Source organism: Miniopterus schreibersii, assembly GCF_964146895.1.
Source record: "Miniopterus schreibersii genome assembly, chromosome: 16".
Classification (NCBI taxonomy): Eukaryota; Metazoa; Chordata; class Mammalia; order Chiroptera; family Miniopteridae; genus Miniopterus; species Miniopterus schreibersii.
Genome location: NC_138116.1, coordinates 39,105,718 through 39,120,544, shown reverse-complemented (window position 1 = coordinate 39,120,544; position 14,827 = coordinate 39,105,718). Strand labels below are relative to the sequence as shown.

Genomic DNA, 14,827 nt, shown 5'->3' with positions numbered 1-14,827 from the left:
TGAGTATCCTTGGTTTTCTCCTTTATATCTTGAAGGAAAATATTTTTTACTCCTTTTTAAAGGTTTTGTGTTTCCTTATTGCTCAACCAGAGAGGAAAAAGATCAGTGTCCAAAGTGACATTGAAGGGGAAAAGCTGTCTAAGACCCCTGGCTCCTCAATGCTTCCAACATGAGTTTTCACCGGCGTTGGCTTATTCATGGTGGTATATTAATATATTTATTAAGATCTCACCAATTTGGAATTAGTGACAGCTGTGACGGGTTAAACTGAAGCTTACCTTTGAGAATCAAAGAGAAAAAGTTAAACAAATTGTAGGAGTTGATGTTATTTAAAGGGGGCTATTTAGCCTATTTAAGAAAATAATCTTTTAAGGTATTTTAGAAACACCATTTAAAGCATGTTCAGAACCCTTTGACCCATAACTCCTCACAGTGTTTATATTAATTGCCCATTGTTTTATCTGTTCGATAAGGAAGGTCTCCTGAGGTTTTCTGTTTGGGAACCTGTTGCTAGTCTAATTTAGTCATTGTATGTGTGTAAGCATTGTAATTAAATTGCACTTCTGTAAAAACAATTCTCCAATTCAGAATTTTGTTTTCCTTTGGGTTTCCTTCCATTAATGAGTATCAATTAATGAAGCTTTTATGTACTTGTAGTGTCTGTGTGTGTGTGTACTTGTTGTGAGTCATCATGGGTGAGAGACACTATGACAAAGAAGCAATACACTGTAATAATGATTGATAGTAAGCAAATGATGTAGGGAGCAAAATACATTTCAGAGTGTGTGGTTGTGTGTTATTATGTAGTAGAAGAATAGATGGGCCTATAACTTTGTCCTAGGTAAAGAATGCCATTGGCAGGAGATGATAAAAGGATTTTTGAACATAAGTCCAATGAGAAGGGTTTTAATTATGATGGAGTAGGCAGTTGGTAAGAGAGTATAACTGACTGGATTCTAGGAGCCATGGAGGCACAAAAGTTGGCCGAAGACCATGTCCTGTTTGGCAGCACTTTGTGTGCTGAACCCGAGCCCACCAGTATCTAGGTTATGGTGAAAAGTTGGAAACACAGAGCAGCAGATGATCTTAGCAGCGTAAGTGAATATGTGCCAAAGAAAATAATATAAAAAAAAGAGCCCAAAGAAAGAGAATCTTGAGCAAGGCTCCAAATCTAAATCAGTTTTCATGGTGCAACTTGATTCTCCCGTTTAAGTGGCATTGATACTTAACCACCTGTACTGTAATCACCAATGGTAACCTCGAGAATTACGTCTAAAACTGAACGAAGACCTGCTGTCCAAGAAGAACAGTGCTAGTGTAAATGCATGTGGATACAAAGTTATACCTTCTAATCATGTTTGGAGTTGGTATATCTTGTCCATTGGCGCTTGTCCCAAGCCTACCTTCCTATATTCCTTTTGTTCACCATTTTTAATAAGCATTATTAAGGTCCAATTTGCATACCATACAATTCACTCATTGTAAGTATACAGTTTGATGATTTTTACTAAATTTATACAATGTGGCCGTCACCATAATCCAATTAAAAAAAAACACACCTTCTATCACCCTAATAGTTCGATCCTTCCCATTTGCAGTCAATCCCTGCCTCTACCCCCATCTCCAATGATCTTCTACATCCTTTCAGGATTTTTAATACTATTTATTTATTTATTTATTTATTTATTGCCTTTTTTCCCATCACCATTTATCCCCTCTGCCTTCTTCCACCCCCACCCCCACCCTGCACCCACCACACTGTCGTCTATGTCCATGAGTTCTCTGTCTGTAAAATTAAGCACACAGGTACTTGAAGAGACAGGTTATGTTGAAACGGCTTTATTTTTTTTTAATCCATAAATATATGTTACTGACAAAAGTGGAAAAACCCTTAAGACTAAATCTTACTAAAGTGATATCTGTTTACAGTACATATAGAATGTGCTCTGACAGGTAAGTAGACGCTGAGATTGTACAGAAGCCGAGTTACGAGAGCACTGCTCGTCATGAAGCTCACTGACAGGGATGCAGGAACCGCAGAGGTACAGATAGAAAGGTACTTCGCATCAGTACTACCATATAATAAACACGGAATCCATAAATTGGGCTAATGCGTAAAAATGTTCATTAATCCCCCCTTAGGAAATTGTGTCCCCAAACTAAAAATAGTACAGTAAGAATTGCTTTTTTATTAGAGAATTTCAAGAATTCTTTACTACAAAATGTCTAGGTGAGTTATAGAACTAGAGGGATGTTTGCCACTATGAAGCAAATGAATGAGTCCTCCCACGGAGTGGCCTTCGAGGGCCGCGGGGTCGAGCAGGGCCCTCCTCTCCCTCAGGAAGGATGTAACGCCATCGCTCTGACGGCGAAGGTTGGCGCCTCTGCCGCTTTACGAGATGGGTTTGATGACACCGACGTGTACTCTCAATTCTTGCTTCTCAAGCTTTCACCGGGAGGACAGTAGTGTCCCAAGGCGGGGCTAGAAAGGTACTAGGATGGGGTGGGTCCCAACTCCTAGCAGCCCGAGGGGGAGCGGGGCCGGTGCTTCCCCTTCCTGCAGTCGCAGCGGAGCCCAGCGTCCAGACTCAGTCTTCGGGACACAGGCTCTGGAGTGGATGTGACGCCCACTGCCACACACAGCCTCTGCCGCGGGTTCTGGTCTGCGGCGGGGACCGCATCTCCAGCTGCTCCCGAATCCCAGCGCTGCGCTGCAGGCCAGCCGCTGGACCTTTCTCCTCCAGCCCATCACCTCTCTGAGATTGGAACTCCCTCCCTCCAGCTTTAAGGACCCCATCAGAGTGAAAATTCAAATTCAGAATTTCCCAGTGGCACAGACATGGCAATGATTCAGGTGCGTCTGTGTGGGAGGCCTCCCGTGACGCACGGTGGGTAAGCTATCGAATGGGTAGGCCCTTCAGCCTCAGATATGAGCGCGTCCCCAGGTGGCCAAGACCACGGCCCACCCCGGCTCTGGTGAGGAGTCCGGTGGCTGTCTAGGGCGCCGAAGGCTGTCGCTGTGGGCAGCCTTGGTGGGATGCGTGCCGCTCAGCTGCGGTGGGGGAGGAAGGTGAAGAAAGAAGGGGGTGACGGTGGTTAACGGAAGCCCTAGCATGTAAGAACTCGATGGGACTTCGGAGCTCATCTAGCCAGAGCCCCTCATTTTACAGGAAACTGAGGCACTGAGCGAGAATGTGACTCGTCCTCAGTCGCATGGCAGGATGGAGACAAAGCCAGGCGGATGCTGTGTATCCAAGGGCCTTGGCCCTGAGCTTTTTCCTCCTGTCGTATGCTTCCTTCTGAAATGAAATATAGAGCCCAGGAAGACATATCTTTCACACGGAATCTGTCATCAAAACGCTGCGTTTATAAAAATAACATCTGAACCCTGAAAAATACTTCATCAGAGCACAACAAGTTTCCTTGAAAATACTTCAGAGCAGTGTCCCAGGTTTGGGGAAGATGGTGGAGGAATGTATGTGGGAGGTAACATGTCAACGCTCCCCAAAGCAGGCGCCTTCTAGGGTCCAGGTCATCAGCAGCCCTTTCAGAACACCCGGGGTCAAGTCCACGGTTGCCCATGGATGGAATCAGAGGACGGAAGGCTGGTGGCAGACAGGTATCTCTGAAGAAAATGATTGATTGGGCCCAGGATTGTTGGAATGAATATTTCTCCACACTTGGAGAGTCATGAGGCTCGCCAACATTTCGTGACAAAGGGAGATCTGTGGCACAAGCAAGCAGGACAGGTGTGAGGTGGAACAGTGGCCAAGAGCCCTCAAGGATATGAATCTTTGGCCAGAATAGGAGCCTCTCAGCTAATGGCAGGCTGGGGCAGGAGCTCCAGGGGATGTGCCAGCTGCAGGAGCCAAAGCTGACCTTTGAACCATGATGCCTCCGACAGGACAGTTTCTCTGGCTTCCCTCCTGAAGATCAGATTAGGAGGGCCCTCGGCTACATGCCCTGGGGCATCACCTCATAGGGGCAGGAGGTGATGGATAAACCAATGAGGCAAACAGAAAACCTGGAGAATGTATCATTCTTTGAATGTTTTCACTGAGAGCTCTAAGTGTCACAACTAGAGAGTATAGTAAGCTCAAGGAAAGGAATTAGGGGTGGAGAAAGGTAAGTTGAGGAAGAGGGGCAAGGCCAGGGAGATGAGAGGAAGGAAACACTGACCTGGCATAAAAGACTGAGGTTATGACAAGAGTTTCGGGGTGAGAGAGTGGATCAAGGGAAGGAGAAATTTGAATTAAGGGAAGATTTGGAACTTTCTAGAAGGCAAACCCATCACCCAAGACACCAGGGAGCCCAGTTAGGGGGCTAAAAGAATTCTCGGGAAAGCCTTTGTGACTCTCGATGGAGTCAAGCGTTAATTGGAGGAACAGGACAGGAAAGGTGGAAGGGCAAGAGGGATTGTGAGAGCTTCACCCTCGTCAAAGGCCAAGGAGACCAGCAAGAACCTTGAGGGCAGGAGAGAACCGTGCAGATCCCAGTCCATCCCAAGCAGATCAATGGAGACTCACACAAAGAACAAAACAAGTAGAGGAACATTTTGGGCTCTGGGCTTCCCTTGCTGGGGGAGGGGGACTTTCATTGTGGGGCGGGCCTGGTGGGGCTGAAAGCCATGACATCTGAGTTTCAACCCCAGAACCCTCTTTTACGTGCTGCGTGAACTTGTGGCTCTGCTTGTTCTGCAAACATGGATGGACCGACTGAATAAATGAGATATTCCTGTGTCCTAGTTAAGACACAATGTTATAGATTTTGAAATAAGAGACTGAATTGGATTGGAGCAAGTTTGTGGGCTTCTCTCTGTCTCTTCCCTCCCTTCAAGACCCAAGGATGAAGCAGAAGAATCATTGAAAAGAAGTTTGGGCTCAGGTAGAATTTTCTGATCCGGACTGACACCAGAGGTTAGAAACGGGATAGCGGTAAGGCTGGGATGAGAAATGTTTTGGAATCAACCTATCGGACAACCCCTGAGACAGTAAGTCAGGGCCTAGGAGAAGTGTCATCCTGAGAGCTAGAGAACTTGGTGCCAAGAAGATGCTTCTCACAGGAAATGAGGGAGATGAGATCAGGTTTCTGGTTTAGAGTGTATGTGTGTAGACACATGGGGAGGCCATTCTCACCTACCCACGTCCTTTCCCCTCTGAACTGATAGGCAGCCTTCAAGGGGCCTGGCTCAGGGCTGGATTAGAGGGTGGTGGGTTTAGGGGACCAGCTGTGAGAGACACACCTTTGTTCCTGGGAGTGGCCAACTGCTCTATTTAGGTTAATTTCCTCCAGCTGGATCCTCTTAGCCTCCTCTCTGGAGCAAACTCTCATAAACCCCTGGGACCAGCCCTGGAGAAGGTTTATGTGTTTGTAGGGGAGGAAAGCAGAGTTATCCCTGTCCTCACAGCCTCACAGTACCTGTGACCCACCCCAGTGGGGAAGCTGAGGGCTGTGTTCATCACCCTGAGCCTTACTACCCTCATGATTATGTGATGGTGAGCCTCGGGAGGAGACAAGAGCTTTGGAATTCTTGACATAAGTAAGAGGAATCAGTCAATTGATTTCTCTGTGGATTGTGGACTTGGTTAGACTAGAAAATCTCAGGGCTGACACTGAGGAGTTCTCTCCGCCTCAGCCCCACCTCCCTTTTAAAGGGCCATACATATTATATGCAGAACTGTGGGAATCTAAAATCCCAGTTCAAGGTCCTTGTTTCCAGAGTCTGATTGTGGCGAGTCCCATTTTTAGTTTCATATTTTCACCCAGTAGTTTGGAGCTGATTGCCCCAGCCCCAGCCCAGGGAGGTGCCCTGGCCCTGAGAATGGGGGAGCCCCTTCTCTCCCCGCTGGCTCTGGTCTTAAGGGAGTGGAGGCTGCTTAGCTCACCATCCACTCTCCAGGAGGCTGTCACATCCTGCCCACCCCCCAGGCTGTAGGCAAGGAAGGGACAGAGATAAGCTGGCAGGGGCTGGCCCCCCAACAGAGCTGAGGGAATTGATCTGCCTGGTGCCCTAGTGTCGCCTGCAGGGGGAGACTGGGGTGCTGCCCAGTTAGTCCCCAGACCAACCACCTGGAGTGCCATTATTTGCACTTGCTATTGGGTCTCTGTCCCTTTGATCTAGGGGAGGCATTGGTCTGAAGCATCAGCAGCAGCCAGGAGAAAGTAATGGAGCTGGAGGACCGAGGTGGGGGAAGTGGAAACAGGCCGAGAGAGCAAATTCCAAACCAAGAAGGGGCCAGGGAGTGGGCAGTAATGGGGAGAGAGGAGTGGACAGTGTGCAGGACAATCGCCTGAGGCCCCCCCCTTGACTGGGGTCGGGCTGCCCCTCTTTTAGAAGCCTCTGTCTCCATCCTGCCTTATGTGCATGGTGGGAGACGGGCGGAGCCCTGGGTGATGGGAATGGGGAGCCCCTGAGACCTAGGGCATCACAGTGGCCCTCCCCACCTGCAGCTCTCTGGCCATGGGCAGAAGCCCCTAGGGAGCAGAGGAGGGGAGGGGAAGGCAGGCCTGAGTGGCAGGTCATAGTTCAGACCTAGAGGCCTAGAGGAAGTGTGGAAATAGGGTTGCTGGGGAGAGTGTCCCAAAAGTCCCTGCATCTCATCGTTACTCTTTGTGGGAGGCTTGGAGAAGAGGGTTCAGGGGTGAAACATCTGGGGCCAGGGGAGGGGCAAAGTTCCCCAGAAGAGGGGCCAGGGGAACCTTGTGGGAGGGGCAGCCAGCTGGACGGGGCAGGCTTCCCAACAGTGGGGAGGCAGCTGAAGGAAGGGAGCCCTCCTTATCCCGTGGCTCGGGGGCGGGGCGGGGGCCAGGTGGGGCCTCAGGGGTCAGCAAAGGAAGGGCCACTCAGTGGGGTCCGGAGAGTCCCAGCAGGCAGAGAAAATCGTTATTGTGCTTATGGACACAGCAGCTCCCTGTCTCCGAGAGCGAGCAGGCAGTTTTTAGGCACTAGAAGATTCCGGGAATGCAGTTCTAGGTGAATGAATGAGACCGAGTAGCCTATTCGGTCAGCCCATTGACTGCACCTGCTGGCCTATTCGAACCCAGGCAGCTTCGGACCCGGGTCAGGCCAGGGCCTCTTGGCTGACAGGCCTGCAGCTGAGCCCCAGGAAGGGGGGAGAGGACATGGAACTGAAAGGGAGTTGGTGATGGTGGTGGGGTGGGACTGGGCCTAGCCCCTCTCCTCACTCCCCCGGACTCTCCTGGAGGAGGGAGCGATTGCTCAGACCCCAGGTCTGAGCGTGCTGTGCCAGGCCACGGGCTCTGTCTGGGAGGATGGCTTTCTGGGCAAAGATAGCCCACCCCCACCTCCTGCAGAGGGGACAATGGAAGGGAGCCCTGTGGGGCTAGAAGCTCTGCTCCAGGTCCCTCCTGCCCTGCCCTGCCCCGCCCTGCCAGGCGCCTGGCCCTGTCCGGTGCATCACACGGTCACCTCGGTCTTGCTGGCTGTGTAGCAGGTGTGGTGGCCGGGGATATAGTGCAGCTGCTCCACCGTGTTGTGTCTGCGCGAGGCGAAGGCCTGGCGCTTGGCAGCCGTCTGGCTCTGGCCCAGGGTGGCGTAGGAGTTACTGGAGGCACTGGGATGGGAGTGCATCTTGGTCATGCGGTAGCGGTCCAGCATGGGCGTGGACACGAAGACGTCCGTGTGCGAGATGGCCCTGGACAGGGACTGCTCGGGGAAGGCCGTCCGCTCGGGGGACAGCAGGGGGTCCTGGGAGTGTAGGCGCTCGGTGGAGAGCAGCTGCTCATCCGACAGAATGCGGTCGTAGGGCAGGCAGAAGTCATCGGGCAGGCGCCGCTCGGGGGACAGGACCCTGTCTTGCGACATGGCGCGGATGGGCCGGCGGGGCCTCTCCCGAGGCAAGGGCTTCTGCTGGGACATCTGGATGACGTTGAGGGGCAGGGTGCCCCGGGCAGCCAGGTCGGGCAGGTGCCGCCTCCTCATGTAATACTCATCAGCCTCCTTGTCGGCTGCAGGAGAGAGAGAGAGAGAGGTCAGCTGGGGTGACAAGGTGACACCACGGGGCAGCCAGGACTGAACTAGAACCCTGTAGCCCAGACAAGTGGAGGCCGAGCTTCTCCAAGTGATGCCCAAACGACTCCCCAGGGGTCTTGTTAAAACTGATCCTGGGTCAGACCTCCTGTGTCTGCGGCTGGCTGGAGTCTGCTCCCAGGCAGTGCTCAGGCTCCGTCTAGGTCCACCTGGAGCATCCAGGGGTTAAAGGGCTTCCTCGAGTCCCCAGGGAGTTCAGGGTGGGATGGAGAGCGAGCCCCAGCCCCGAACTCCTGCTCCAGTGCTGCCACCCCACCGCATCCTGAAAGAGAAGGGGTCCCCGGGTCTTGCTGAGACACCCGGGGCAGCCAGCAGCTCTGGGGTGAGGTTTGGGGCCTCCAAGAAAGCGAGTCTGCAGAACCAGACTGCTGCTGGAGTAAAGATGCTCCAGCCCGGAGGCACTTGTGAAAATGCTTAGCTGGTACCTTAGGAACAGAGTAACACTTTCTCTGGAGTAAGAGCCAAGGTATAGGAGGCCTACAGGGCGCCCAGCCCCCACACGCCACAGAAGCGAGCCTGCGTAGACCGCCCTGCGCCCGCACGCTGCTCCTCATTCAGATGCTGCACCCTCGTCTCCATCCAGGGCCCCCCCAGGCTCACACTGCCGGCTGAACCCTTGAACTTACCCAGGATACACACAAGCCCATTTTGCCCCAAATTGTACAAATGTGGTTTCCCACAGACAGACTTTTGGATCTCTGCAGACGATGGGAACGCTGACTGCTCCTCAGTTCTCCCAGAGGGTAGCCGATGGGTAGGCCCTGCCTCCTGAGCCATTCATTCTCTCAGCCTAGGCATGCCTCTGATTGCTTGGGTCATTGGAGATCCCCACTTCTGGCCACAGAAACTCACCCTTCCACCTTGGAGGTGGCTGAGAGAGACTCGTGGGCTGAACTTCTTTCATGGTAGGTTAACCTATAGCTTCAAGCAAATACTTAGCCCTGCAGTTGGGTGGTCATAAAGATAGACTCATGGGGAAATGGGGACAGAAGCTCCAAGGATTGGAAAGGTAGGAGAGAAGAGCTCTTCCACCCTGTACCTTCCAGATGTTGTAATGTCTTAAACCTACCAAGCCCCAGAGCCTTCCCAGACTCAAAGGCAGAGCTGGGATTATTGGATGAACTGGACTCAACTGATGAAATGGACTGTATGTGTGGGAGTGGGGAGTCTCAGGCTCTCATAACAGTGTTGCCTGGATTGGGGAGGGAGTGGTGAATGGGCCCTTCCACAGTCAGGTCTCTGTGAGGAGTCTCAGAGAAAGCACTGGTGTTGGCAGCCTCTACTCCAAGACCTTGAGAGTGAGGAAGGCCCATGGTTTGAAGATGGTCCGTATGGGACAAGGCCAGGAAAAGGCTCTCTCCTGCATGCCTCCCATGGGAACGTGGACCAGAGGATTCCATATTCGTTCTATAGGGAAAACAGGCTCAGGTCCAAAGGAACAAAACAAGGGGCTTGTCCACTGTCTCCCATGCTTGGGACTCCACACCGTCCCCAGCTGCATAGCAAGAGAGTGAGACACAGGAGGTTGTCGTGGAGGCTCCAGAGACATACCCGGGACAACCCCACTTACTTAGCCTCTTCAGGGAAGAGTACTTGCTGGGGTGGCTCTTCACTGCAGACTCGTAGGACGGGGGAAGGTGGGCCAAGTTCTGGAAGGAGCGGGAGAAGGACAGGTCATAGGGCTCAGTGGCTGATGTCAGGATGTTGTTCACTCGTGGCTTCTCTGCAAAAGAAGAGGGGGTGCATCACATTAGTGGAGACAAAGGCTGGGGGAAGCAGGAGGGAAAGGGTCCAGCCTCTATCTCACATCTCCATCCCGCTTTCCTGGCCCCATGTGCTAAGACATGGGTGGTGCTGGTGACTCTGTTTCCCACATGCTCAGTTCCAGCTGTCAACAAGCCTGGGCGCAGGTGCTGTTTTATCTGCCACGATGACAGGTTACCTTTCCTTGAATGACAAACTCTCCTGGTACATCATTGGGTTGTCTGATAAAGATGTAAGCCGGATGGAGCTGGGGCCAGAGGGGTCAAGGGTTGTAAAATGATCTGTTTTGGCATGAACGTTCTGTCCTTTCCCTAACAGTTTTAGGCAAACCTAGCTCCCTGGCTCAGAAAAATCTGAGTTTGAAGGAGGAAGAGTGACTGATCTTGTCTTCATATCCACAGTGCTGGGTCCAAGACCTGGCTCCACTGAGACTCCAACCCACACTGCCCATGATGTCATCTCATCTCACATCTTCCCTCCCGCCTCTCCAAGCCCTGCACCTGACAAGCCAGTATGAGCAACAAAACCATTTCCTCTTACTCCATCTGCTTCCCTTGAAGCCCCCTTAACCACCTCTGAGCTGTGGGGGAAACAGTGTAGTTAACAATGCTTAGCACATCATTCCACTGTCTCCCTCCTTCCCTTGAGATTCCAAAATCTGAAGAGAGGGATGAGAGTGTTGTTCAATGCCCGACCTGGGTAAAGGAACAGGGGAAGGAATGGGAGAGAAGATGACAGAGAGAGAAGGTGAATGACTGATGGGGTCAATGAGCTCTGCGGGCCAGAGCAGGAAGAGCACAGGAATCGGGGCGTTGGAGGTGGGGAGATGCACGTATGGGTGAGGGAGTGGCCGTGAAGGTGGGGGACAGAAAGGAATGGAGATCTGGGAAAGGAAGACAAGTATGTCTTGGTGCTTGACTGACTTGAGGCACAGCAAGAAGTCAACAGGTATTCCTGGGGAAACAGTGGTGGCCATTCCCCAAAATGAGGTAGGTGAGTGGTCTTGCATTAGCCCTCCATCCACTTTGGTTTGGGACACCCGAGAAGGGGCAGGCTCTAACTCTGGACAAGGACTGTGGCTCCCCATGCCTCCTGGCAAAGAGAGTGCTAAACCCTAGAAGACAGGAATCCTGTGAACCGTGGGACAAAGAGAAGCACTCCTAGGCTTAGTCCAAGGGCAGCTTCATCCAGGGAGCTCCCGGCTTCTCCATCCTGTCCTGCCTTCACTGGTTCCTGCAGCTCTGGGGGTGAAGACAGGGAAGCCCAGCCAATGAGCTGGTGCTCACGCCAGCACATATGTGAGGGGGTGGGCGATGCTCTACATCCCAGAGAGCAGAACGTGCTGTACGAAAGAGCCTCCCTGGCAAGTATCGGGCTAGATGCCAGGAAGCAGAGTGGGCAGGAAGCTGAGAGCACTGCTCCCCAGAGCTTGGGGTAGCCACCAGTCCCCTAGGTCCGGTTTCTTCACTTTTGGCCATGCTGGAGAAGGAACTTCCCTCTCCTCTTGGAATCATGCTCCCACCAGGGGCATCATTCAGCTCACTCACTTCCAAATGCAACATTTCTGGATGCTCCTATCCTGCACTATTCTCCAAAACATGCCACTGAGCCACGGCCGGGCCTTCCTTGGCTTCTGCCTCCACTGTGACTGCCCTCGCCACCTCACTCCTCCTTTCCCTCCTATTGCAGTGCCCTTCCTGACTCTTTCTCTAGCCCAGTTCTTCCTTGGCTGAAGACTCTTCTCCATGACAATGTCACATCTTTTCAGCTCACAGAGACTTCCATTCTTCAAGGCCCAACTGCTCTTCTTGTCAATGCCATCCGGTTTATATCCAAGCGATCTCCAATCGCTTTACTTGAGTTGAACATGTAGATCTCCAAAGATGGCAGTCTCCTTGACAGCAGAATTCTTGCTTTCCAACTTTTCTGATGCCTTCATAGTATCTGGCTCAAAATAAGGATCCAGCCAATGTTCTTTGGTTAATCAAGTGGACACAGGCTGCCTCTTCTCTTAATAGTTGCCCTGCCAGCTCCTGGGAAAAGGGTAGCACCCAGAAAAAATACAGAGAAAAGCCTGCCTCCACTAGGTTGTGAGCTGCTCAGGGGCAAGGACCTGGTCTCATTTACCCCCATCTCCTTGACACCAAGCAGAAAAAGAAAGTAGGCAGTAGGATTTCTCCTGTTGTAAGTAGGAGGCTGTGCTTGCGTCGGCTCCTTCTGGGGAAAGGCAGGGCATGGGGACCCTCTCGGAGCGTTCTGAGGAGGAGGCATTCTCCGCTTGCCTTTTCTGGCGTCTCTCCCCACCGCGGCCTCGTCACCACGGGCATCCCCCGGGCTCTCTGATCTGCCTTCTCCTTTTCTCTTTCCGCCTTCTTGCACAGATTGTTCCCACTCCCAAGGCTTCTGTTGCTGCTTCCAAAGCATAGCTTACATCTTCAGCTGTAACCTCCCTCCAGACTTCACGTATGCATTTCTAGCTGCTTGCTGAATGATTCTTCTTGCATATCCTGTGATCACATCCAGCTCCAGATGTCCAGATCCAGACTCGCCATCAACAGCTCCATCTCCTGTAGACACTGGCTGCTTTCCTTACTCCTTAGGTTGTGCTAATAAGCCCCCCACCCCAGTCTTCTAATTAATCATAGCTCACTCATAATTGACTCTTAGCAGCCACGTTCAGTTAGTAACTAAGTTTTCCCAATTCTTTCTCCAAAGTGTTTTCTATGCAAACTCTTCTTCCTATTGGCACTGTCAACACCACCCCTCCTGGAAATGGTGATGGGTGAGAAATGGGATCAACTTTTCACTGCTCTCTTCCATTTCTCCCAGTTCTAATTTTTCCTAGACCCACACCTGAAAGGAAAGTGTTCACTCCTTGCTGTGGACATGCGGAATCAATGACTGCGGGAAGGGATCTAGATTGCAAGTGACAATGGGCTAAGAAAGGGTCTCTCTCCCGTCTCTTTCAAGGTGGAAGGTCACTCTGATATCAGAGACAGAACACTGAGGGGACAATGGTCTAGAAGTGAGAGTGAGGCACCGTGGCCTGGGGGGACGGTGGGCTCCTGACTCCTTACACCTCCTTGGCCTCAATGAGTCAGTGACCGTATGTTTGATGCCTTAATGGGCATCATTAGGATGGAGCCACTTGGGATGAGCATGGAATGCAGAGTGCTCTCCATGTGTCATATCTCACCATGTGTAGGGGTCTGGGTAGCACTGCTTAGAATCGGGTGGTTATACTGATGATCACCTGAAAGTCATAGAAAAGAGCATTTTAAGGAAGAGTCAGGCATTCCATTGTCTCTCCAACACAGCAGCACTCCTCTTGGCCTCCAATGCGCTTCTCGAGACAAACGAAGCACCTAAAGGGTCCAGGACTTTTGATGCCATAGAAATGCGAAGGGCAGGAGACAGTGTGTGAGGCTCAAAGAACCTGCCTCTGCTGTTTCTGTCTCTCTCCTTTTGCATCAGGGCTTCCTCTGTCACCATGGTGACCCACCCACATCTGTGGATCTGGCTGACCCGCAGCAGAGGCTTTGCCTGGGCAGGTGTGGGTGGACAAGAAGGAAGGAGACTAGGGGGTGTTTGGTAAATACATATATGGTGGAGAACCGGGCAGGGAAGTAGGACCTGCTTTGGGTATGGTTAGCCAGGAACAAGATGCCCTAACTTAAGGTGCTCACACCTTATGAGGTTTGATTTGTCCCAGGTCTTTATACACAGGTGTCTGGGTGCATCCTGAGATACAGCAAGGTGATATGAACTGTCCACTGCCTGGGATTGGGAGTCATGGGTTCTAGATTGTGACCTGCCTATAAATGACACTGCCTGATATTTAACAAACATTCATTTTGCCCTTGCTGGTGTGGCTCAGTTGGTTGGAGCACAGTCATATATACCCAAAGGTCGTGGGTTCGATTCCTGGTCAGGGCACATAGCTAGGCTGCAGATTGGATCCCTGACTGGGTGCCTATGGGAGGCAATGGATTGATATGTCTCTCTCACGCTGGTGGTTTCTCTCTCTCTCTCTCTCTCTCTTTCTCTCTCCCTTCCTCCCTCCCTTTCCTTTCCTCTCTCTCAAATCTATAACCACATCCTTGGGAGAAGATTAAAAACTAATACAAACATGTATTTTAATTAATAATGCAAAAGTCCACGTGGGCTGAACAAACCACAAAATGAATAGAGCCATAGTTGCCAAAGGCCAGAGTTCAAGGCATTCTGGGGGCTTCTAAAATGGAATGAAGATTTGGCTTATCAGTAAAGCACACGTTGACATTGTATCACTGCTTAAATGCAACAATGCATTCTTATTTTTCAAATGTGCATGCATCTAATTCCAACAAAAGCCAAGGGAAGAGGCGGCATGGGGTCTTTAGTTTGTCAAGGATCCTAGCTCTGCTACCATCTTAGGGTGGCATCCGCTTTCATTTCCCTGCATCTTGCTATTGAAACTGTCTTTCCTGCCCTCAGCATTGTATCCTCTGGCTCCTTCACTAGATCCCCTTTCCTCTTCTCTAAATACCTGTGCTCCACAAGGCTTAGGTGTCTTCATGAAGACTTGGGCTGCACCTTCTTGCCCAAACTGATAGTGCTCAAATCTACACCTGCAGCTGGATCCATCTGGTCTTTGGGGTTAGGTTTTAAACTGCTTATGGATATTCCACTGAAATTCCTGCCCTTAGCCCAAACTATTAAAACCCAAAGTGAGCTCATCATTTTCCCCCCTGCAACGTTTAAGCTTCTGTCTACGGTACTAACTTCCCCTGGGCATGGGATGTGAAATTCAGTTACTGTTCACCGTTTCCCTCCCTGCATCTTCCATATCCAATGAGTCCCCAAATCCCGTCCTGATAGCCGTCTCCTAAATCCAGGCCCACAATATCTCTTTTTGTTCAGATTTCTCTTAGCTCTAATCTCTGGCCATTTCTAAGACAAATCATCTTGTGTACTCCTACCAGGCAAAATTTTCCATACCAATAAAACCGTGACATCATTCCATTCGTTCAG

At 51.2% G+C, this 14,827-nt stretch overlaps 1 protein-coding gene across 4 annotated transcripts in view; it reads right to left on the bottom strand.

Moving 5' to 3' along the window:
• Window positions 1-7,417: 7,417 nt before the first annotated feature.
• Window positions 7,418-14,827, bottom strand: part of SHISA6 (shisa family member 6) — a gene marked incomplete at both ends in the record, with an annotated part of 269,709 nt that continues 262,299 nt past the window's right edge. For 2 of the 4 annotated variants that reach the window (XM_081161725.1, XM_081161727.1), the window contains 3 exons: window positions 7,418-7,968; window positions 9,621-9,773; window positions 13,011-13,067. In XM_081161725.1, the coding sequence (XP_081017851.1) occupies window positions 7,418-7,968; window positions 9,621-9,773; window positions 13,011-13,067 (761 nt within the window). The remainder of the gene's footprint in view (window positions 7,969-9,620; window positions 9,774-13,010; window positions 13,068-14,827) is intronic. The other 2 variants (XM_081161726.1, XM_081161728.1) reach the window with 1 other exon arrangement.